The 24,180-nt window shown below is 41.5% G+C and overlaps 1 protein-coding gene across 1 annotated transcript; it reads left to right on the top strand.

The window, feature by feature from the left end:
• LOC129864990 (monocarboxylate transporter 2-like) lies at positions 1-23,204 on the top strand. The gene is made up of 5 exons (XM_055937367.1): positions 1-371; positions 11,614-11,865; positions 15,866-16,009; positions 16,362-17,171; positions 17,634-23,204. The coding sequence occupies exons 2-5, from the start codon at positions 11,649-11,651 to the stop codon at positions 17,906-17,908; spliced, it is 1,446 nt and encodes a 481-aa protein (XP_055793342.1). The 5' UTR covers positions 1-371; positions 11,614-11,648; the 3' UTR covers positions 17,909-23,204.
• Positions 23,205-24,180: the final 976 nt, after the last annotated feature.

Here is a 24,180-nt window from a genome sequence, read left to right on the forward strand (position 1 = left end):
CGGAGCGTTCTCCAGTGGAAGCTAAACCACATAAGGTAAACCACATTTCAATCACAAAAGAATGATAAACTCCCTCAAACAAATTATCGAACGCCCCCCTCTCCTCCCAACGGGTATTGGAGCGCAAGCCGGCTGGTTTTACTTGATGCTCTGGCGGGTCTCTTGTCTCCAGCGCTAGGCTAACGGTGGTCAAGAATAGCAACAGTAGCAGCAGGATGGGCCGCCTTCTTTCAACGCTCTACGTCACATTCAGCTTCCTAGTAAGCGAATTCAAATAGAATACAGCCCCATCTTCCCGCAACACTGACAAGGTCAGCGACCAAGGACCACATACCACATTTGGGGATAGACCGCGCCTATATTCGCAAAAGGTAATATGCGTTTCCTGAAAGTTATGCGTGATGAAATAACACTTACGAAGCTGCCGGTGCGTTTTGTCCTACAATGAAACGCTTTGCTTCGGCATTTAGAGAGCTGCTTGGTCATCGGGGCAAGAATAGCCCACACCACGTTGTCTTAATGCTTTATAAAACAAATAGGCTGGATTTTGAATTACATTATGTTTCAGTTTGAAATTCACATATTGTGCGTAATCACAGAGTTAACCCAATGTGGTACCGACAGACATGTTCTTCGTTACTCTTAGAATACTCCCAAGATTGTGCGAATGATGTTTATAGACTACAGTAGCCTAGAGAATTCTGAGTACTTTTTTATGTAGGCCCAGTGTAGATTATGATATGCATATTTGGCTGGTTCCATCCGGTTTGTATCAGCAGCACACGCACACAGAGTGTCTGACCACACGGATTAGGATCTACACGCGCGTATTGCGAGTCATCACTGATCAATCAGTAGGTCTATTGTACATACATCTCTCTTCTCATCGCGTGCGTCTCGATACCCAATGTGAAGTAGCCATTTTTCCCACAGAGATGACACAGTTACTAAATCCTGCCAGTCTATTATTATCCAAGGATCTGATCTGAACGTTTTTCCGTAAACAGGTTTGGGCCAAGCAGAGGATCTTTCACTCTCCGGGTCAGCTGGTGGGCTTTAAATATAACACCGGTCAGTCACATTTGACCTGCCTTGTTTCCACCTTGACTTGATATAGGAAAGGGAAAGGGGGATATATAGCACGAGATAAACCTGTTTTTTTACAAAATGACCTGCGATGTCTGCCTGGTTCTTGGGTAATGCGAGATGTTATGGGAAATTGGGCAATATATGGCTTGCATTGTTGAAATAAATGTAGACAAAGAACAATGGGCCATAGATTTGGCTATGTGCACATATTGATTATGAATTAATAATGCACTTGAGGGGTTTTCACGTTCCTCCCCAGGTCATGACTTTGCTCTGTGGTAGGCCTATTGGAGACGTTTTGGTACTGGCGTAGGCTGGTTCTGTCTCTGGTACTGGACTACTTTCTTTGGGTTACTAAAGTCAGGGTAATATGTAGACATTGCAGACATGAGAAACCTTTAACATTGGTGTACTGTAACCCACATAGGGGCCTCTCCACTTTGTTGAGCCACCACTTCATAGTTGACCTGACAGATGGCTAGGAACCATTAAAATCCCAATAGAAATGTTACATGCTAGTGCGCTAGTCTATGTAGCTAAATAATACATGGATGGTTAGCTTCAAGCTTAGCTGACTCATCTCCACAGCCCTTTGTCATCAGCCTCTTAGCCTCACCATCCATCTCCATCTGACTTCCCAACCCCTCGGGCGATAAATCTGTTTTATAGACAGCCAACTCACAGGAGAAAGGGTTTGTAATCTGGACTAAAACAAGCAGCCCGTAGGCCGTCATTCACTGGTGTGATTAGGGTAATATGACTTCTGACTCGATCCTAAATACTGGACTGTTGTCATAGCCCTCAAGCCACATTCACTCTCCTCTGCACTAATGTGTTTCGCTGTTTTCATATCAACTAAAAGCAGTGTTCCCCCTGACCATGTGGGTAGAAAATCAATCATTTGGGCTGCTGAGTTGCTGAGGTTTTAGCCCTTATGTGTTACAATAATTTCCAAACAAGTTTGTGGTGTTGATATAGTATTTACAAAGCAGTAGTTATGATTGTTGTTGCGCACACAATAGTGATGAGGGAAAAATCCATAGAGTTACATTTCGCAATATTGTTTTGGACAAATATATAGATATAATAATGATATTCTAATCAGCGTTAGCTAGCACTAGTCAGCTGTACCTGCGCCAAAACTCTGGTATTGTTCATCCTTAAGCTTGTTCTCCATCTTCTTTTTAAATATTGAAACAACCTGTTTCCAGCACTGTTATTTCCATGACTAATCAAAACTCATTTTCTCATGCTCTGTCTTGTCTCTGCAGCAGATTTAGTGAGCAATATGTTCCCATATGTTTGAAAATTTGGAACATCAAATCGCAATAAAATCGCAGTATCGAATCGCAATACATATAGAATTGTGAGAATCACAATACATATCGTATAAGCAGCTTAAATATCGTGATAACATTTTGTGAGCTCTCTGGCAATTTCCAGCCCTAGTGTACATGATGCTATACACATGCTTCTACACCTGCATTGCTTGCTGTTTGGGGTTTTAGGCTGGGTTTCTGTACAGCACTTCGAGATATTAGCTGATGTACGAAGGGCTATATAAAATAAACTTGATTTGATGATGTTTAATAAGTGCTTGCAAGATTCAATTTGAATCCATTTCCAGTATCCTACACCACAGAATATTAGGCATACAAATGCATTTGATGAATACCGTGTAATATGTTAACTGGAGTCAGGTATGTATTAGGTTGCATACCTTCAGTAAGTCCCTAGCCTGGCACGAGAACCCTTGATCAACAACGTGGCTTAGGTGCTGCGTCCAGCGCTCCAGTCCCATGGTGCTGTAGTAGAAAACAGGAAGTGGAGCTCAGACTAATCCCCTGTGAGTAGCTGAGCGGTCCTCTACAGCCGTAGCTTATCAAAAGAAGTTGTAAGAGACAGTTCATGTTCGGTCAGAGCCCAGTTTGTTTATGCTTTTTCTCCAGTTATGAATGTCCTGTTTGGTGTTTACATAGCCTAACACTTACTCGGTGACCCCCTCTCAAACAAATAATTGGATGAAATGTCCCTGTAATCAATGTAGGCTAATTTTAAAAAAAAAATGTTGTAGAAGAATTTAGAAGAATCATCTCCACACCGTTATCAAACTACTAAAACTTTACACTTTTAATGTGTGGTGTAATATGTAATGTTTCCCCATACCATTACTTAGGCGTTGACGCTGCAGCAAATATTGGCATGAATTAACAGGTTGGTTCTTGGCACTGGCAGCACTGGATGTTGCTCCAGGGGCCATGACACTCTGCCTAGACAGAAATCACCACTTTATTTAGCTCGCCCTGTGCGCCAGGAGGGCAGGGTTGGCACTTAAAGACCAATGGAACGGTTCCAAAAGTACACCACCTACCTGGCGTGCTGGGTGAGCTAAATAAATTGCACCTGCTGACTACGCACAAACACCGCTCAAGGCCTTCCATGGTAATTAAAGGTACTTACTTAGCAGCTGAAGACATGTCTAATAAGTAGTCTAAGTGGGTGTGGTTAACTGGTAGATGGTAGATAAGTCACCACCCATGCATTTGAACAAACTCAGCTCGGTAATGGGTTAAGAGAACCTGTAGTAAAAGGTATCTGATAACATTTTACACCAAGTTGTTTTCATACCTGTGTTTATATTAACAGGTATATTGTTGCTCAAAATGTCTCCTTATAGCCTAAATGTGGTAGATAGACTTATTGTGTGCTTTGCCATTACCAGTTGTTCATGTAAGACTACTTTCTGGGTGTGTTGCCTTGGAAGTTAGAAAGCAGAAACTACAATAATAAGATATCAAACACGTATTGATTATTTTCATTGAAAGACCCCTGACTGCTGGGCAGGGTGTGTCTACTCTGGCTGTCAGTGTCCCCATTGTCTCTCAGTAGTTTCTCTATTGAGAAATCATTGAGGTTGTTCTTTCTGTTGCGTCTTTACTATACAGGTCTTCAAAGAGGCAACTGTATACTGGATCACTGTTTCTGGTATATTACTTTCCATCTTGATGAATGTTTATGTCAACATTGAATCATTTTGTGTGAAGTGAGAGTTAGCAGTTGTGGTTAATGATGAACTCGTTGTAAGAATACACTTTTGCTACAGTACATACATTACTTTAAGGTGACCTCCAGGTCAGGTGCCTGCTTTTGAAAAGGCTACAAGCCCCTTCAACACCACCCTGGCTTACACTTTTGACATGCCAAGTCCTAGAATTAATGTATTGAGAGAATGAGAGTTAATTTGTTTGCTTTCAGTTTGCTTTCATTATATAATTGAAACTGCGATATGTAACTTTTTGGGCCACCTGACCAAATTCACATGGAAATGTGAGTTATAGGTCTGTCATTCGCATTGAAAGCAAGTCTAAGAAGTGGTAGATATGTTCTAGGTGTGCTATTTCTATGCTCATCATTAAAAGCGCTCACTATGTGGTAGTGATACAGTGAATAGACCTGAGGATCTAAGAAATTGTACTCTGCTGGGTGGAATTTTAAATCCTATGTCACCATTTTCCACTGCCACTTTGACCTCAAGCAAAGCATGTTATGGGTGTCGAACCAGAATGGTTTGGTTTTCTACTTGAGAAGAACAAATCAGGAATTCCAGAAACAGTCTGTGTTTTTGGAAAACATATAAACATGGTGGTAATATTAACATTTTGGAGCCTCTTCTTGAAAAAGGAAAAGTCTGCAAGTTATACAACGAGGTCAATAATTGAGCCTTTATTTAACTAGGCAAATCAGTTAAGAACAAATTCTTATTTACAATGACTGCCTACCGGGGAACAGTGGGTTAACTGCCTTGTTCAGGGGCAGAATGACATATTTTTACCTTGTCAGCTAAGGGATTCAATCCAGCAACCGTTCGGTTACTGGCCCAACGCTCAAACCACTAAGCTACCTGCCGCCCCAATAAGCCAACAAGTATAGAAAGCATGTTGTATAGGAAAATGTTTTGACTGGGGCCGGGGCTGGGCACCTGCCGTATGGCCTGACATATGGCAATGGTCAATGAAAATTGCTTCTGAAGACAACACAGAGTTGTATAGAGCACTGTAATGGGGAATATTTCAGATGAATAAAGTTCATATTCAGTTAAGAGTAATTAACACAATAATTTATATTTATTAATTTCTCTTTATGTAGTACACATGATTTCCAGTGTTCTATTTGTGACACTCATTTGTGTCACAGGTTGATGATCACTAGACTCCTTGCAGTATGTTATGTATTAAACTCATATCTGTTGATAGTGATGGACGTCAGACTGGAGGTACACTAACCGAGGGCACACTGATATTGTATTGATGACCTTATGAGCTTTGTATGAATTCATCACCCAGTGTCTGGTGGAAAGCAGCTGGCAAAGTAACTGTCTTTTGTCGTGACTTTGTACAAGACTCTCTGGCTGTTGTTTAGAGAACATTGGTGCTGTGATATCAAATAAAAAGGGGGTGGGGGGAATATGTTTAATTGTCACATACAGTGAAATGTGTTGCTTTAATAGGGTCAGCCATAGTAGTACGGTGCCCCTGGAGCAAATTAGGGTTAAGTGCCTTGCTCAAGGGCACATCGACAGGTTTTACACCTTTGTCAGCTCAGGTATTCGAACCAGCTACATTTAGAGAAGGCGGATTAGACATTTCTCTTGGCTTCTACTCTGGAGATGTTCTCCCTGAATTCTTATAATCAATCAACATGATTTTGATTGATGTGATCAATAACTGCTCTCCATTTTGTTCACCGGGAAAGTCCCCTTTACAAGCACTCATTTTCTCCCTCTCTATCAATCTATTTGCTCTCCGTCTCTTCCTCATGTCTTCCTCTCCCACAGGCTATTCAGACCACATAATCAGGTAGTGTATGATGCTAAAGAAAACACTTGGCTCAAATCTTCTTGTCAGTTTCATCCAAGGTGACACAAGATTCCTTGAGGACTAGACTGTCACAGGAGTGGCCTGTACCTGTCTGAAGGCCTGTGGATACACAGTACAGCATGGTGACGTTAGTGACCTCGCAATGCCTGAATGTCATTCATACCTTTGTGCAAGGGCCCAACAAGAAACTTCTACACTGCCTGTTTTACATTTAGGCAGTGACTAGATATGAGAAAAAGTGAAGTGTTTTTTTAAATCATTGTTCTACTTCACCTCTATGACCGTGGCAAATGGAGTAGCTGCTATTTATAAAACAAATTATAACACAATGTCAATGAAAAAAAGGGTGATTATCCTGTAAATTGCACAGCTCAAAACCGCAACCAGCCTCAGAGTGGCTCTATATTTACTAAAATCGTTCTGTCAGGGTGGTGCCAAGATAGCTCTGAGTAGGTTAACTATCCATTTTCATTTTCGCTCTGCACACTCTATCCCACATAATCCTGTTGGGTGTACCAAGAGACACAAAGCCACCAATCCTGCTCATCATGTGGCTCATGGGTAGTCAGTCGTGTTGCTGCAGGTGGTGCATTGTGTCCGTTAACTCAGTTACACGTCTTTTCTGTGTCAAGCTCCATGGTTACTCAACGTAGCTCACCTGAAACAGAACACAGACAGGTTCACACACGCACACTATTGTGTTACATGCTTTGATCAGCTTGTCATTGAGATAATTCAATTAGAGGAATGCTGTTGTAGTTGTTGGCTGCCTGCCCCTGCATTCTAATTCTAAGGCTCCATTAACCTTCCCTGAAGTTGAAGATACCAGGAGTTTTTCGAGCACGGGTAGACCTAAGGTAGGCACACTGTTTGCTCAGTTCAACAACGGGCAAGGACAGGCATCTGAGGTGTCTTGTGATTGGCTTAGACGGGACATATCCCTCCGGTTGGGTGGGACTGTGGTTGGTTGTCTCTGGCTGTGAAAGCATCTGCCCATCCCTCTGTGTCAGCTGCTATTCTGAGACACCAAACAGAGGAAAGACACATTACAGAGGACACATGATGACATCATGGGGAGAGGGGAGAAACTACTGTGGAGCGCAAAGAATGAAAAAACTTCTCTTGAAAAACACAAGTAGGCTCATGTACGTCAAATAGCCTAAACAAACTTGTTTTGTTTACTTACAGAAAGTTTTTTTGTGCGTGACTGCACATTTGTGTGTGACTGTTATCATCGCTTACAATGTGTGTTTTGGTATTTTCAGTATACTATTCAGATTTATAAACCTAAGCAGCTTATGAGTCCTGAGACCATGTTATGCATTATCGTCACGTTTAATCAATCAACCCCACTATCAACCCCAGACAATAATCAGATTAGACTATTACCATATGGATGTTTGAAAAATAGACAATCTCTTGAGTTTAATTAAAAGAGCAACACATGAGAATATGCACAGAGGATTATATATTTTAGTGATTATCAATTTATTTTTGCTTAAGTTAGAAATGTTTTAAAAAATGAAAGTCAAGCACTTGAACAGAGTGACCTGAAGATGCCTGTAAGAATACATTTTCTGTACCACTTCACCCTCCGTTAAGCCCACATAATACAGGTCACAAATACTCATGGTGTCTGTTAAATAACAACCGTGTTTACATAGTCGTGATGAAACAACGCCTTTATTTAGAAAAGCTAGGCTGGAGGTATTCCTTACCTAAACAATGTTGTGTGTGTGTGTGTGTGTGTGTGTGTGTGTGTGTGTGTGTGTGTGTGTGTGTGTGTGTGTGTGTGTGTGTGTGTGTGTGTGTGTGTGTGTGTGTGTGTGTGTGTGTCAGAAGTCATATAGTAGTTATAAACCAGCTGATAAAATCTCAAATTTCAACTACTATCAGTTTTAGCATAAAATTAAAACATACTTTTTAATGTCTTTTATAGTGACGTTGAGCATGCGCGGGCCAACTGTCAAGTGTCTTCACTGACATTTTCAACCTTTCCCTGACTGAGTCTGTAATACCTACATATTTCAAGCAGACCACCATAGTCCCTGTGTCCAAGAAGCGAAGGTAACCTGCCTAAATGATTACTGCCCCGTGGCACTCACGTCGGTAGCCATGAAGTGCTTTGAAAGGCTGGTCATGGCTCACATCAACAGCATCCCAACAGATCCACAGATTACGCAATCTCAATCACACTCCACACTGCCCTTTCTCACCTGGACAAAAGGAACACCTATGTGAGAATGCTGTTCATCGACTACAGCTCAGCATTCAACACCATAGTGCCCACGAAGCTCATCACTAAGCTAAGGACCCTGGGACTAAACACCACCCTCTGCAACTGGATCCTGGACTTCCTGGCAGGCCGTCCCCAGGTGGTAAGAGTAGGGAACAACACATCTGCCACACTGATCCTTAACACTGGGGCCCCTCAGGGGTGTGTACTCAGTCCCCTCCTGTATTCCCTGTCCACCCACGACTGCTTGGCCAAACACGACTCCAACACCATCATTAAGTTTGCTGACGACACAACAGTGGTAGGCCTGATCACCGACAACGATGAGACGGCCTATAGGGAGGAGGTCATACAACTGTCAGTGTGGTGCCAGGACAACAACCTCTCCCTCAATGTGAGCCAGACAAAGGAGATGATCGTGGACTACAGGAAAAGGTGGGCCGAACAGGCCCCCATTAACATCAACAGGGCTGTAGTGGAGCGGGTTGAGAATTTCAAGTTCCTTGGTGTCCACATCACCAACGGACTATCGTGGTCCAAACATACCAAGGCAGTCGTGAAGAGGGCACGACAAAACCTTTTCCCCCTCAGGAGACTGAAAAGATTTGGCGTGGGTCCCCAGATCCTCAAAAGGTTCTACAGCTGCACCATCGAGAGGATCCTGACCGGTTGCATCACCGCCTGGTATGGCAACTGCTCGGTATCTGACCGTAAGGCGCCACACAGGGTAGTGCATCACTGGGGCCAAGCTTCCTGCCCTGGATGGCAGACCAATATAATAGGTGGTGTCAGAGGAAAGCCATAAAATTGTCAGAGACTCCAGTCACCCAAGTTATAGACTGTTGTCTCTGCTACCGCACGGCAAGTGAGTACCAGAGCGCCTAGTCTAGGACCAAAAGGATCCTCAACAGCTTCTACCCCCAAGCCATAAGACTGCTGAAGAATTCATAAAATCGCCACCGGACAATTTACATTGACATTGCCCTCCCCCCCTCCCTTTTGTACACTGCTGCTACTCGCTGTTTATTTGTTATCTATGCATAGTCACTTCGCCCCCACCTGCATGTACAGATTACCTCAACGAGCCTGTACCCCCGCACACTGACTCGGTACCGGTGCCCCCTGTATATAGCCTCGTTATTGTTATTCTTATGTGTTACTTTGTATTGTAACTTTTTATTTTAGTCTACTTATTAAATATTTTCTTCTTCATGAACTGTTGGTTAAGGGCTTGTAAGTAAGCATTTCACGGGAAAGTATACACTTGTTGTATTCGGCACATGTGACAAATAAAGTTTGATTTGATTTGAGTAACTGTCTTCATTCACGTTTTCCTTTTTCCTTCTGAGAGGTCAACCAATCACAGCACATGGCGACTAGTTTAGCTAATTGCCTGCCGTTGACAGCTGAGACAGGGCTGAATATGAATGAGGCTCCACAGCAGTGCAATCTGATCTGGCCACGTCTTGATGAGAGACAGAGACTATATAATTTATTGATGCCACTGACTTCAGTGCACCCTGTTGTTGTCATGGAGCCTGTTTTACAGCCACTCTTGAGATTGAAATGAAAGGTTCTAGTTTTAGTGTTTTTGTGCCCTTCTGGTTTGGTTGGAACTTCAACCACTTTCCTCAACACCTTACCTTGAAATTTTATTTTATTTTAATTTGACCTTTATTTAACTAGGCAAGTCAGTTAAGAACAAATTCTTATTTTTGAATAGAGTTAGTGTGCTATGTGTCTACCTTCAATCTTCTAACCCACCTAATCAAAGCCATGCCACACCCCTGTTAAGCTTTATCGTCTCTAGAGTATGGCTGAGCATGTTTTTGCTAAACTACGATAATCCCATTTGAATAAGCTTTTACTTGTGATGTTGAAATGCCTTCAGAAGCCAGTGGTTGGTTGTGTCATGTCAACGTATGTGAGATCAGAATTATATCATTTATGCAATATTGTTGTTGTTGTTGTTGATTAAGCTCATTGGATCCCGAAGGCACATATTAATATCACTCATCAGTTGTTGTAGATTGTGTGTCTGGAACTAAGCAGCTGCCTCTTACCCATGATATCTCTTGATATCAATTTAGAAAGTGTGTATGTGTGGTGTATGTGTGTATATACGATCAGAGACATGTTTGCTTTGTCAATAAAGACAAGTGATCTTGGTCACTGCTGCCCGTACACCTCTCCCTTGTCACACCAGGGGGATACCCTCAAGGTGAAAAGTGGGTGGGGCAAGGGCTGGTCTAGTTTCAGGTAGAAACTCAACCTTGTGACAAGGGTGATTAACCCTGTTAGTGTGTGTGCGCTCACGTGCATTCTGGAGCTGAGATTTGGTCTTATGACCCAAGTCAAGAGTTTAAATGACAAAAGGGACATGGCCTCAACCGGTGGTAAACAGTAGGGCATACACTTAAAACATTCCATTGTCAATGTGGTATTGGTGTTAGCTACAATTGTCTCCAAACAACCTTTAACCTCTGAATATAGTGTGTAATGGTCCACATAAGTGGTCCACCTTATGTGGGAGAGAGTAGTCCACAAGTAGTCCACATATGAGACCTTTTTTTATTATACATTTTTTATAACTTACATTTTTTAATTCATTTTTCAAGCCTAAGTTTACAGTACAGAAATTAATCTTAGAAGGAATGGAGACGTCATTATCATCATTATTGCCCAATTCCCCAACTAAGAGAGCTTTTCAACAGTTTATCTTCCTCTTCATATGTCCCCTGTACTGACTCTCTCCTTCCTCTTCATATGTCCCCTGTACTGACCCTCTCCTTCCTCGTCATATGTCCCCTGTACTGACCCTCTCCTTCCTCTTCATATGTCCCCTGTACTGACCCTCTCCTTCCTCTTCATATGTCCCCTGTACTGACCCTCTCCTTCCTCTTCATATGTCCCCTGTACTGACCCTCTCCTTCCTCTTCATATCTCCCCTGTACTGACCCTCTCATTCCTCTTCATATCTCCCCTGTACTGACCCTCTCATTCCTCTTCATATGTCCCCTTTACTGACCCTCTCATTCCTCTTCATATCTCCCCTGTACTGACCCTCTCATTCCTCTTCATATGTCCCCTGTACTGACCCTCTCCTTCCTCTTCATATGTCCCCTGTACTGACCCTCTCCTTCCTCTTCATATGTCCCCTGTACTGACCCTCTCCTTCCTCTTCATATGTCCCCTGTACTGACCCTCTCCTTCCTCTTCATATCTCCCCTGTACTGACCCTCTCATTCCTCTTCATATGTCCCCTGTACTGACCCTCTACTTCCTCTTCATATCTCCCCTGTACTGACCCTCTCCTTCCTCTTCACCATGTCCCCTGTACTGACCCTCTCTTTCCTCTTCATATCTCCACTGTACTGACCCTCTCTTTCCTTTTCCTCTTTCCCCATCCAGTAAACAGTGAGCGCTGAGAGCCAGCCGGGCCAGAGATGCCACCCCCTGCCGCAGGCCCCCCAGCAGTGACCCCTCCGGACGGGGGATGGGGCTGGGCCGTGGTGCTGGGATCCTTCATCTCCATCGGCTTCTCCTACGCCTTCCCCAAGGCCATCACTGTCTACTTCAAGGACATCCAGAAGATCTTTGATTGCTCCTACAGCCAGATAGCATGGATCTCCTCCATCATGCTGGCCGTCATGTACGCAGGAGGTAAGAAGTTCATGTCCAGATAGTCTCTTGATGAAGTCGTCTGTCTGATTTGTTAAGAGTTGGGTTTCTGTATATGAAGTGCCCTGAGTTTATCTTCACCATGTGACCTGTCCAGGGAAAATTCAGGCCCTAAGTATGGGGCAAGGTACCTGTAATGATCTGATTGTGTGTCTCCTATGAGAACCTATGACCATATTTAAATGGACATTCAAGACGAACACACGGTTTCTGTGACTAGTCATAAGCGTATTGTAGTAGTAATGCATCACGTTCTCCTTCTCTGCATGACTTTACCCCTCACTAGGTTAGCCAGTAGGCACCTTGCTTGGCTGTGCCATGCTGGCCATCTGTTAGCAGATGCCATCCCATCCAGTCATTTCTAATTGTTGCTGTCAACAGGGTTTGTTGTATCCTAGACCGTTGTGATGATGGTGACAGTGATGGCCAATTGGCCATAGAGAGCCAAGGACACCCAATAGCATCCTCTATATGTGACAAGCCTGTACAAGGCACTTGTCCCTCATTAAAATGTTTAGTGTAATTCATTCATATTGATCTCTGAGCAAAGGGGAGAACAGAGCTTCATCAGCTATTCATTAAACACCTGCTCTCTTGTCCTATGTGTTTGCACCAGCTGTAGCCTGATAAAGCAATTGTCCTTTCAGTGTTTAATGCATTCTTTATTTCTACAAGCAACGGACAGCACATTGCGGTATATGCTGCTCTCTGGAATAACATGGTGGAAAAACAATCACGCATCACCAAATATTTACCCCAACCAGAGAGCTGCTTATTGAGGGTGTTTGTCCTCTTGGAAGAGAAAGGAGACTGTGGTTCTTTTACAACGCACCTGTTGTTTTCACACCGCCTGCCGTCTGTGCTGTTGACGCAACTGCCACCTCCACCACGAGTTCAGAGGTCAGACACTTACTGAATTCTCTAGGGCAGTCATCAGGCAGACTCCCTAACTGATAAGATAGCAGTGCCATCTATGATGCTGATTGGATGCAATCACAGAGCAAACAAACTGGAAATGCTTGCCATGTCCTCACACATCAGGATATGCCAATGTGTGGCTCTTGCTGATTTCAAACAGCAGCCAACCTATTTTTATGATGACACATATCACACACATATTAGATACAACCACAAATGCGCAACAACTGGAAGTGAAGGCAACTATTTCATATCGTCCTGGATGTTTGGCTCTATAACCCAGGGTGTAACACAGACACTGAGATGAATGATTAGTAATGATGATGATGGGTGCAGAAAAGAGCCCAAAGGGAAATATTGTGAAATATTGCACACTATTGCATCATCTATATGCCTACTGCAGATGCCCTGTTCTCCCGTCCCTCCCTTCTAGCCTGGCTGAGTGTCGCTCTGCAGTGACGTGCTAATATGGAGGCTGTGTGTGTGTCAGTGTTGGATCAATGTCACTAATCCACACAGAGAGAGGGAGAGTTGACCTTGACTAGGCTAGGCAGCATGGTTACATACAGTACCTTCCTCTGTTGACAGTCAGCACAGCAGAGCTCTCTCACTGCCAGGCACGTTAGCCTCAATGCTAACTGAACTGTCCAGAAGAAATATGGCTAGCTAAGCTGTGTTTATTAGTCGATCAACCACTGATAGAATTCATGTTTGCGTCCTTGTATGACTGCTCTGGAAAACAACTCTAAGCTTCAAATATCAGCGCTTTATTCCGTAATGAGAGAGACATTAATAATATGATGGATTGCAAACATCAGTTTCCTGCATAGTCAGCTATCTTGACGGTTTATCAACCTTTTCTTTTCCAACCTCACAAATCAGGGAGTGGTAGAAAAATGTGTTAGACAGCAGAAAGATGGAAGTTTGTGTAACTAGCTTTTAGGTCCTGTGAAATAAATCACAGCTGAAAGGGTAAATGACGGGTGTACCCATCCTCTTGTAGGTATTTGTTTCCATGATTGAGCCCATATTTTGCCTCAAGTCTGGACACAAGCAACATTAAGTTATGGTATCTGATCATACTTCAATAAAATGTTTTATTAATGGGCCCAAGCATGTTGGTAGGGGCTGAGATACAGTATGTTCAAAGATGGCATGTTGAATGTCAATAATAGTCAAATTGTTTGTCCTTAAAGTTACTGTCAAAACAAACTCCTAATTTGCTTTTGGTAACCTGGAAAGTCTGTCCAGCTATTGCAGCAATTAAACTTCACTTATGAATTCCTTTTTAAAAGGCGCTAATATGAAACCTCAAGGGCTCCCTCCACTTGGCCGATCCAGGCTTCACCACCAGACTCAGGAGAATACTGATAAGTGCTCTGTATGCAAATGAGGAGGGCTCTTCTCCTCAAGGTCGAAAAAAGATTCACGCAGAGCAAATGAAGTCAGGCGACTTCTTCCCCAACCTGCTTTTTAAATAGCACCGCTCCCCGAGTCCGACACAGATACGGCACATCTTCTGCTTGCTAATGGGGGCATTATTCAAAAAAGGGAAAAATCTTTCATTACTCTTATCGTTTCTTATTCAATTTACTCTTCCTTTTGTTTAAAGTCTGTCATGAAAGGGGACATTGTGACATACCATAGAAGCAGAGTCAGTCCTCACCCTATCAAGTAATAGAGACCAGAGGTTCAAACATAACAGGACTTTAGAAATACAAAGGATAAAGTTTCCCTCAACAACAACTTTTAGAAATTTGACAAGGACACAATTTAAAAGGAATTGTTTGGACCTTTCAGATTGATGTACTATCAATGACCATAGAGAGGGTTCAATAACAGGGGTTGACCCACTAAAACCAAAATCTGCTAAGATTCACTTCCTGCCTGTTGTCTTGTGTTGTATGCCTCTAAGAAGAAGTTGTGTGGCAAGCCCTTATTGAAGGAAATGGAAAGTGCATTGTGGCATAGTAGCGTGATGCTGGTCGGCCCACTCAACTCATCTGTGCGTTTACTACCAATATCAAGTGCTTACTGTTACTCCTGGAAAATTGTGAATTACAGAGAAACTGAGTTGAGGGACAAATGGGCCATGGAGCCAAGGTCTTCAGCTCACTTCAAGGTGTGTGTGTATCATAGTTCATGATTCCACCTCTTTTCAGATATGAAAACATTGCATTGCAGTGCACTTTCAGCAAATACATCTGGTGATGCTACAATTCAAAGGAGTCCATTTACGTTAACTAGCGTTCTCTCGCTGTCACATATGAAACCTATCTATGCCCATGCAGTGTGTATTCACACAGTCAGTGTCTATTATCCATTTCATAAGATAACTGGTTGCCACATTGGGTCTCTGTTTTGCATTAGCATGGCAGCTGTGCCTTGAAAGCTTATGAAACAGAGAGACCCATTGCGTGTCCAACCAGAGCTCAGTTCAATGTCTTCACTCAGCGTGTCGATGATGCTTGACGGGCTTGATCGATTTTGACTCATTCCGTTTGACTAACACTCTATTAGTTTGGCCCTCAGCTCTCAGTGCAGCCTGTCCAAGGCTGACAGGCACCAATTGGTTAATCTAGGTCCTGAGTTATGTCCAAGACCTCATCTGCACTCTGTGTCATTGGTCTTGTTGGTCCAACAGTACATTTATTGCTTGTCGTGATGGGATCCCTGATACATATGTAGCAAAGCTGGAAAATAACAGATGTTTTGTCAACGTGCTCTGTACTTATTGGCAATAAGGATTTTTTTTTGTTTGACTACTAAGATAATGCTGTGTTACACCCATACCTGTTTGTTACTGATCTCTCAATGCAGCCCTCATCCCCTTAAGAATACATGCAGAACACACAACACGATGTTGTACATTGTTTACCAGTATCAACAAGGTCTTGTTACAGTACTTCTATTTCCAGAGCCGGGAAGTTTCACGCTGTCTTTCAACGCTAACAAGCTTAAATCATTAAGTAATCACTACATGATTACCCTAGTCTATTACAGGCTGAATGTTTGGGTTGGATGAAAGACCATGTTTTTAGTATCTCATTTGTTTCTCTTCCAGGTCCCATAAGCAGTGTACTGGTAAACACATATGGCTGCAGACCTGTCATGATCATGGGGGGAGTACTGTCTTCTATCGGGTTGATATCCGCTTCCTTCTGCAACAGCGTGGTGGAGCTTTATGTTTGCATCGGTCTTATAGGAGGTAATTCCGATGAAATCCATTTCAACTCATTCAGAGTTAATTTGATTATTGTGTCAAACTCCTTAAGTAGCTGGTTGAAAATAGGCCTACAACTGATTTGGACTTTTCCATTCTGTGTTTCACAAAGATCATAGTAAAATACTATAGATACATTACAAGAGTACAGTTAAGCTTGATTTGTCAAATCATTTAATGACCACAGTCTGGCTACTTGAAGAAAATGTATATTATTCCGAATGTGTATTTCATGCTCACTGTCATATATGCCTGAATTATCTTATCAGATAATTAACTTATTAGAAATGTATGTTCTTTTTAACTCTAAATCATATTATCCTCTCTCCTCACAAAGGCCTGGGCCTAGCCTTTAACCTTCAGCCAGCACTGACTATGATTGGCAAGTACTTCTATAAGAAGCGTCCCATCGCTAACGGAATAGCCATGGCCGGTAGCCCAGTATTCCTGAGCAGCCTAGCCCCTTTCAACCAGTACCTGTTCAACTCATTCGGCTGGAGGGGCAGCTTCCTCATCCTTGGGGGCATACTGCTCAATTGCTGTGTGGCTGGCTCCCTGATGAGGCCCCTGGGGCCACCGCTGGGCAAGATTAAGAAGGATGAGGAGTTGGTCGTTGCCAAAACTGCCACCAAGAAGAAGGAGACGACCACTTGTTTGGGGACTGTCAACAAGTTCATTGACCTGTCGCTTTTCAAGCACCGCGGTTTCCTCATCTACCTGTCGGGCAACGTCATCATGTTCTTGGGCTTTTTCTCGCCAATAGTCTTCCTGACGGCCTACGCCAAGGACATAGGCGTGGACGAGTACTCGGCCGCCTTCCTGCTCTCCATCCTGGCCTTCGTGGACATGTTTGCCCGGCCCTCCATGGGGCTCCTGGCCAACTCCAAGTGGATCCGGCCCAGGATCCAGTACTTCTTCAGCTTTGCCGTGCTCTACAACGGGGTATGCCACATCCTCTGCCCCCTGGTGGAGAGCTACACAGGCCTGGTGGTGTACGCCGTGTTCTTTGGCTTTGCCTTCGGCATGGTCAGCTCGGTGCTGTTTGAGACCCTGATGGACCTAGTGGGGGCTCAGAGGTTCTCCAGCGCTGTGGGGCTCACCACCATTGTGGAGTGCTGCCCTGTCCTCATTGGTCCACCTCTGGCAGGTATGTCACTGATCTCTCAACTCATTAGTACTTAATTCAGTTGTGAGACATTGCTTACTTTTTAAGCAGTTGATATGCCAAAGGAATAAATTAAAGTCACTCAATTATTGTTTTAAGGAGTGCTATTGCTTAGTAGTCATTCACTTGGTTTGATCTTGGTTATAGAGTTTGCTGATTTAGAGTGGAAAAGCAATATTACATTTTGGCATGTGTGCTTATAATATGTGCTTATTTGTCTACTTACAATAACAACAAATGGAAAGTTAATTCTGTGATTATTGGTGCTTGACAAAATGCTTCATTTATTTGGGATAATGTCCTCATTAAAGATCAGTAGACATGAAGAAACTGATAAAGGCATATTTGGAAATGCAGAAAATAGCGATATGACAGACCTTCATCACTAAAAAAAAAATTATCTAAATGTAATAACATTTACCCTTTCTATGCTCTTATTTACAGGTAAACTGGTGGACATCACCAAAAACTACAAGTACATGTATTTCTGCTGTGGTGCTGTGGTGATCATGGCCAGTATTTGGCTGTTCATCGGCAACTTCATCAACTACAGACTCCTGGCCAAGGAGCGCAAGCAGGAGGAGATGTACAAACGGACTGAAACCGAGGACCCTGACCGGGACCAGGACCAAAAGGAGACAGACGGGGACGCCCAGGCCTTGGAGGACATGGTAGACCCCAAGGATGAGGACGCCATGCAGAGGGAGACCAACATCTAGAGCCCCTCCCTACTGCCAACCACACTCCCCTTCACCACCACCCTCACGTCCCCCTCTGCCACTATCAAACTGCAGACTGAGCTCAAGGGGGGGGGGGGCATCCTGGTCTTTCACTCTCCAGGGTTCCGCTCGGGGGCCTCGCCGCAGGGGCCCCTCTGTTTCAGAGACACTCAAACTGCCAGAGTAACAACGACAACCATGTTGTGGGATACTGCATGGTGTATTGCTGGAGGAAGTGGTGACTGCCCTGACTACTACTCAAACATCAGACTAGCCAGAGATAATGGTGTAAGATACAGAACGCATGTTAGGAGGCCACAAGGCTTGGAATATGAGAAAGAAGCTTTTGTCGCGTATCTAGGAATCTGTGAAATGCGACCTGTCGACAGAAATCTAGTACTGCTCATGTATTTAGCCTGTGCCACTAAACCTACCACACCAGCAGCCCAATTCAACTGTTTTGATTGAAATCAATACAGGTTAATATCCCCGCTTCCTATGCTGGGAGCTGACATGCGAGGACACATAAAGTCCGTTAGTACCAGGGTTATGGTGAGAGACAGATATTGTTGCAACACAGGAACAGAGGTGAGTTCATTGTTTGGTGGCTCCAGTGACCATGTATTATACTGTCCTTTAGCGCACTGTGTCTGTTGTGTTCGTTAGCTAAACCTGCAAAACTGCCATGCTTCTAATCTAACGGTAACACACCCACTGTTTTATTCACTATTGCATATTGCACATGGAGTCCGTACTCTGCACTACTTATAAACTGCCCATGTTTAGGCCTCATCCAAAACAACAATGAAACAAATGCAATTTAATCATATTTAATGAGGTTGGATGTCAATTCGTTTTATTGGCTGTGTTTCCAAGGGCCTTATTAAGAATACTTGATATTCACAATCAATATCATCTATAAATGTGCATATTGTTGGTTTATACCAAATAAAGAATCCATGAGCAATATAACCTATTCCTAGCCATTGTATTGATGTACGTATATACAGGGATATTCATTTTTGTAGTCAATGGTCATTTCTGGGAGTAGCTGTTTAACTTTCACCAATGATACATTGCCTTACGTAAAGAATGCAACTAAGTTGTGTCAAATATACAGTACCAGTCAAAAGTTTGGACACACCTACTCATTCAAGGGTTTTTCTTTATTTTCTACATTGTAGAATAATAGTGAAAACATCAAAATTATGAAAGTAACACATATGGAATCATGTAGTAGTCAAAAAAGGGTTAAACAAATCAAAATATACTTTATATTTGAGATTCTTCAAAGTAGCCACCCTTTGCCTTGATGACAGGTTTTCACACTCTTGGCATTCTCTCAACCAGCTTCACCTGGAATGCTTTTCCAACAGTCTTGAAGGAGTTCCCACATATGCTGAGCACTTGTTGGCTGCTTTTCCTTCCCTCTGCGGTCAAACCATCCCAAAGTATCTCATTTGGGTTGAGGTCGGGTGATTGTGGAGGCCAGGTCATCTGATGCAGCATTCCATCACTCTCCTTCTTGTTCAAATAGGTCTTACACAGCGGGAGGTGTGCTGGGTCATTGTCCTGTTGAAAACAAATCATAGTCCCACTAAGCGCAAACCAGATGGGATGGCGTATCGCTGCAGAATGCTGTGGTAGCCATGCTGGTTAAATGTGCCTTTTACTCTAAATAAATCACTGACAGTGTCACCAGAAAAGCCTACTCTGCATCTCACAAAGACACAGTGGTTGGAACCAAAATTCTCAAATTTGGACTCATCAGACCAAAGGACAGATTTCCACCGGTCTGATGTTCGTTGCTCGTGTTTCTTGGCCCAAGCAAGTGTCTTCTTATTATTGGTGTCCTTTAGTAGTGGTTTCTTTGCAGCAATTTGGCCTGATTTACGCAGTCTCCTCTGAACAGTTGATGTTGAGTTGTGTCTGTTTCTTGAACTCTGTGAAGCATTTATTTGGGCTGCAATTTCTGAGGCTTGTAACTCTCACGAACTTATCATCTGCAGCAGAGGTAAATCTGGGTCTTCCTTTCCTGTGGCGGTTCTCATGAGAGACATTTTCATCATAGCGCTTGATGGTTTTTGCGACTGCACTTGAAGAAACTTTCAAAGTTCTTGACATTTTCTGAATTGACTGACGTTCATGTCTTAAAATAATGATGGATTGTCGTTTCTCTTTGCCTATTTCAGCTGTTCTTGCCATAATATGAACTCAGTCTTTTACCAAATAGGGATATCTTCTGTATACCACCCCTACCTTGTGACAACACAACTGATTGGCTCAAAAGCATTAAGAAGGAAAGAAATTCCACAAATGAACTTTTAATGCACACCTGTTAATTGAAATGCATTCCAGGTGACTACCTCATGAAGCTGGTTGAGAGAATGGTCAAGAGTGTGCAAAGCTGTCATCAAGGCAAAGTGGCTACTTTGAAGAATCTCAAATGTAAAATATATTTTGATTTGTTTAACACTTTTTTGTTTACTACATGATTCCGTATGTGTTATTTCATAGTTTTGATGTCTTCACTATTATTCTACAATGTAGAAAATAGTAAAAATAAAGAAAAATCCTTGAATGAGTAGGTGTGTCTAACCTTTTGACTGGTACTGTGTATATATATACATGAAAATGTATTTATTGAAGTGTTATAGAAATTACCAAATTAACATGCCTATTGTGAAACGGTTAAACAGCTTCTTGTGTGACCTTAATTTTTAAGTACAGTATTTCTTCCTTTCAGCTCTAACTCTCTGAAATGACTTTTTGAGGGAAGTTGTAGTAAGCATAATGTTTGCTTGAAGAATTTTGTCAGCAATTTCTATTAACATGATAATAAACAACGTTCATGTGCAGTTCCATATTAACACAATTCAAAGTGAGCTTCACTTAATTAATAATATCTTTCATTGCACCACAAAAGTTATATATGTCAATATGATTTAATATATGTTTAATTATAATTTGTGCAAATAATTACCTAAATTAACAGTAATTAACTATATTATGTTATATGCAATATATTTTAATGTGCAATATACCATAACATAACATTGTTTGACATTGATTCTAAATCCTCCGTTGGCTGGATGCCATCTACAGAGAAAATTATTCATTTTTTTTTTTAGAATTCTTAACATCCATCACCTCTTGTGTTCTGGTTAAATAGCTCAATACAGCTTGAAACAGACTTATGCACTTGTTAGATTGTGGTAATTTGCTTACCGTCCCAATTTATGTGTAGCCTACCAGCATTTCATATTTAGAAAAATATTTTTTTATATCATTGTGGTTTCTGGTAGTTTTTAACTTGACTGTGGGCTCGATTACATTGGCAAGTGTCACTTGTTATCTGGCCTACTTTTTGCTTGCGGCTGCAGGGTCTCTATTCCCGGTCACTGACCACAGGGGTCAGTATGCAGTAGTTCTTTAAGGATGAATGTACTGTACAATCATTTTTATATATCAAATAGCACTGCCCCCTACTGGTTTCAAAAGACCTAGACCAAATGTAACAATCTGAGCTGCCCTCAAATAGCAGAACAACACATTGTTCTCAGAGGCTGCTCTTTTGTGATGTCAAAAGATAGGAAATTCCAAAATGAAATAAGTAATTGCACACTATAAGTATCTCTCTTTAGTTTTGATGTTCTGTATTTTAAGTTTGATATTTTTATTTGATTTTTATGGCCATTGAATATATTTTCTTTGTATTTTTATTTCCCTTCTATAGCTTCAACAGGTGTGTATATACTAGTATTTCACAGGGTGTACATTAACGGTAGATTAACACACTGCATTCATGTGCTGCTGTGGCAAAGCCATTTGTAGGCAATTATGTTTGTTCTGGAGCAAAATCATGTTCATTTCCATGTTCAACCATGTGTAGTATGTGTATGATTTGAGTTTGTGTTTTGTATAATTAGAAGCATTATTTCTCAAATAATAAAATCATAGTGTTGCTTTTCCCTTAAGTTACCATATCAATTGCTTATTGTCATTCCATAGACAATGTGGATGAGCTAAACTGAAGGATTTGTTGTGCTGTTTTTGGAATGATTTAACTCTTCGGTATTCAGCAGTTTCTTTCCTTTTGTTATAAGTTATATTCTGTTTTTATTGTGAAGGAAACATAATCATATAAGGTTGTAAGACTTTCACTTAAATAGTATATTCTTTATTCCAATGCAACGCAGTATAACGATCAGGCTGTAACTTTGATTTGTGCCACAATTAAGTATAATATATATGACTTATATTGAAAAAAGTAATACTTCACTATACTCATTATATACAATGAATCTACAGTATTCAGATTGTTCTGTACATAGTAATGTGAAGGCGATGTGATGCGTTTTTTAATGTGTCATGCGGAAATGATTTGCATATTATTTAAGGACCAAAAGGAAATTATATTGATTCAGACTATTATTAATGAGAACATTGAAATTTGGGTCAATTGAATAACAATTATGCACCATTAGCCTTATCAAATACACTTGGCTCCTATGTATGAATGATTCTGTATTATAATGTTGTATTTTGGGCATGTTTGGTATGTCGATGACTTATATATATATATTTTTTTCTGTACAGGTTAATCTGAACAAAATGCTAAACCTAAATAGTTATACATGGTATCAGATGATCAAACAGCATCTGAAACATCACAAGGAATTTCAATGAATGTTTCTACTTTTTATTTTTGTTAATGCATTTTCAGTTTTTATCTCTCATACGCACATGTTTATTATCCTACTGTAGCTATTGAAAACATTGCCTACTATGATAAGGTTGTAACTCTAGTAATTATGTATTTAAAGATGGAGTTCTGTTGATGTGCTGACTATGGACATAATGTCATCGACTCGGGTTGTGTCATAGCGTAACGGAAATTGTTTTTGGAAGTAAAACAATCCTCTTGATGAATTCACAGCTTACACTGTATCTCAATTATGACTCATACAGGACTTGTGACAAAACACTTTAATTGCCATTCTTTTTTAATCAGAAGGGCTGAAAAACACTTAGCAGCTTAACCGTGCAATGGACATTGTTGGTGTGGCAAGGAAAACAGTCTATAAGTATGCAAATACATATTTAGCCGCAATCAATTTTTATTTCACACATCTGTTTTCCCAGATGGATCTGGATATCAACAGGGTGATTAAAAACTTAAAGGAAGCGCAGATGATTTGCAGTTGCAGAAATGTCTTGCTGTACTAAGAGGCTAAAGCTGTCATTCATTTCACACTATTGAAAAGATATTATAAATAAATGTTTAAGTTAACAAGTTACTGTGCCTTATTAGACCCTGATGAATATTGCATTTAAATATTACCCATCCATAAGCAAGTAAGGATTTGGCAACTGTGACAGTATTTTTCTTTTTTTTTTAATTTGCCAATTTTTTTCTCAGTTTACTCCTTGATGTTTACAAATCCTTATCCATCATCTGATTTAATGTGAGTGATTCATTTGGAGAAATTAATATGACATTTATTTTTATTTTCAGTCTTCCACAGTTGTTATATTCAGCACATTTTAAGAACATACCCTTGGATTTATGTGGAAGGGAACCCAGCCACAGTGACAAACAAAAATCCTAACATTGCAGTACTTGAATGTCTGCTGTACATAAGGGCTCCCGATTGGCACAGCGGTCTAAGGCACTGCAATAGTTCCTGGTTCAAATGCATCACATCCGGCCGTGATTGGGAATCCCATAGGGCGGCGCACAGTTTGCCCAGTGAGGTCCGGGTTTGGCCGGGGTAGGCTGTCATTGTAAGTAAGAATTTGTTCTTAACTGATTTGCCTAGTTAAATAAAGATGAAATACAAAATAAGGACACAAAGAAGTCAATGAGCATAACACCTTGGTGATAACTCCTCTTAAACATTAATATAAAAGGTCATGTTTTCAACTACATTGGTTGTATGCATAACAACACATACATTACCATACTAGTCTAAGGATGCAAGCGAATTATGTATATTATATGGATTTGTGTACTCCAACGATTTCACTTAAGGAGTACATACATTAGCTCCGGTCAGTAGCTGAGTCCTAGTGTTGTAATAGAATAGACAATCATACTATATGTCAGATCGTGTCAATAATTCCACTACCTCTGCAATTGTCATTTCAAGGCAAGGATAAGTAACACACGGGTAACGCAGACGACCAATTACATTTTGTAATTGTAATATGAAGAAGCTGCATCACAATAGTCAAATAAAAGATTATGGGAACACATCCTCTGTTCACTG

The sequence above is a fragment of the Salvelinus fontinalis genome, chromosome 11, assembly GCF_029448725.1.
Source record: "Salvelinus fontinalis isolate EN_2023a chromosome 11, ASM2944872v1, whole genome shotgun sequence".
Classification (NCBI taxonomy): domain Eukaryota; kingdom Metazoa; phylum Chordata; class Actinopteri; order Salmoniformes; family Salmonidae; genus Salvelinus; species Salvelinus fontinalis.

Coding starts and splice junctions, on each gene's coding strand:
- LOC129864990 (XM_055937367.1), top strand. CDS start 11,649: ATGCCACCCCCTGCCGCAGGCCCCCCAGCAGTGACCCCTCCGGACGGG. Junction 11,866..15,865: donor GGCCGTCATGTACGCAGGAG/GTAAGAAGTTCA, acceptor TTTCTCTTCCAG/GTCCCATAAGCAGTGTACTG. Junction 17,172..17,633: donor CATTGGTCCACCTCTGGCAG/GTATGTCACTGA, acceptor TCTTATTTACAG/GTAAACTGGTGGACATCACC.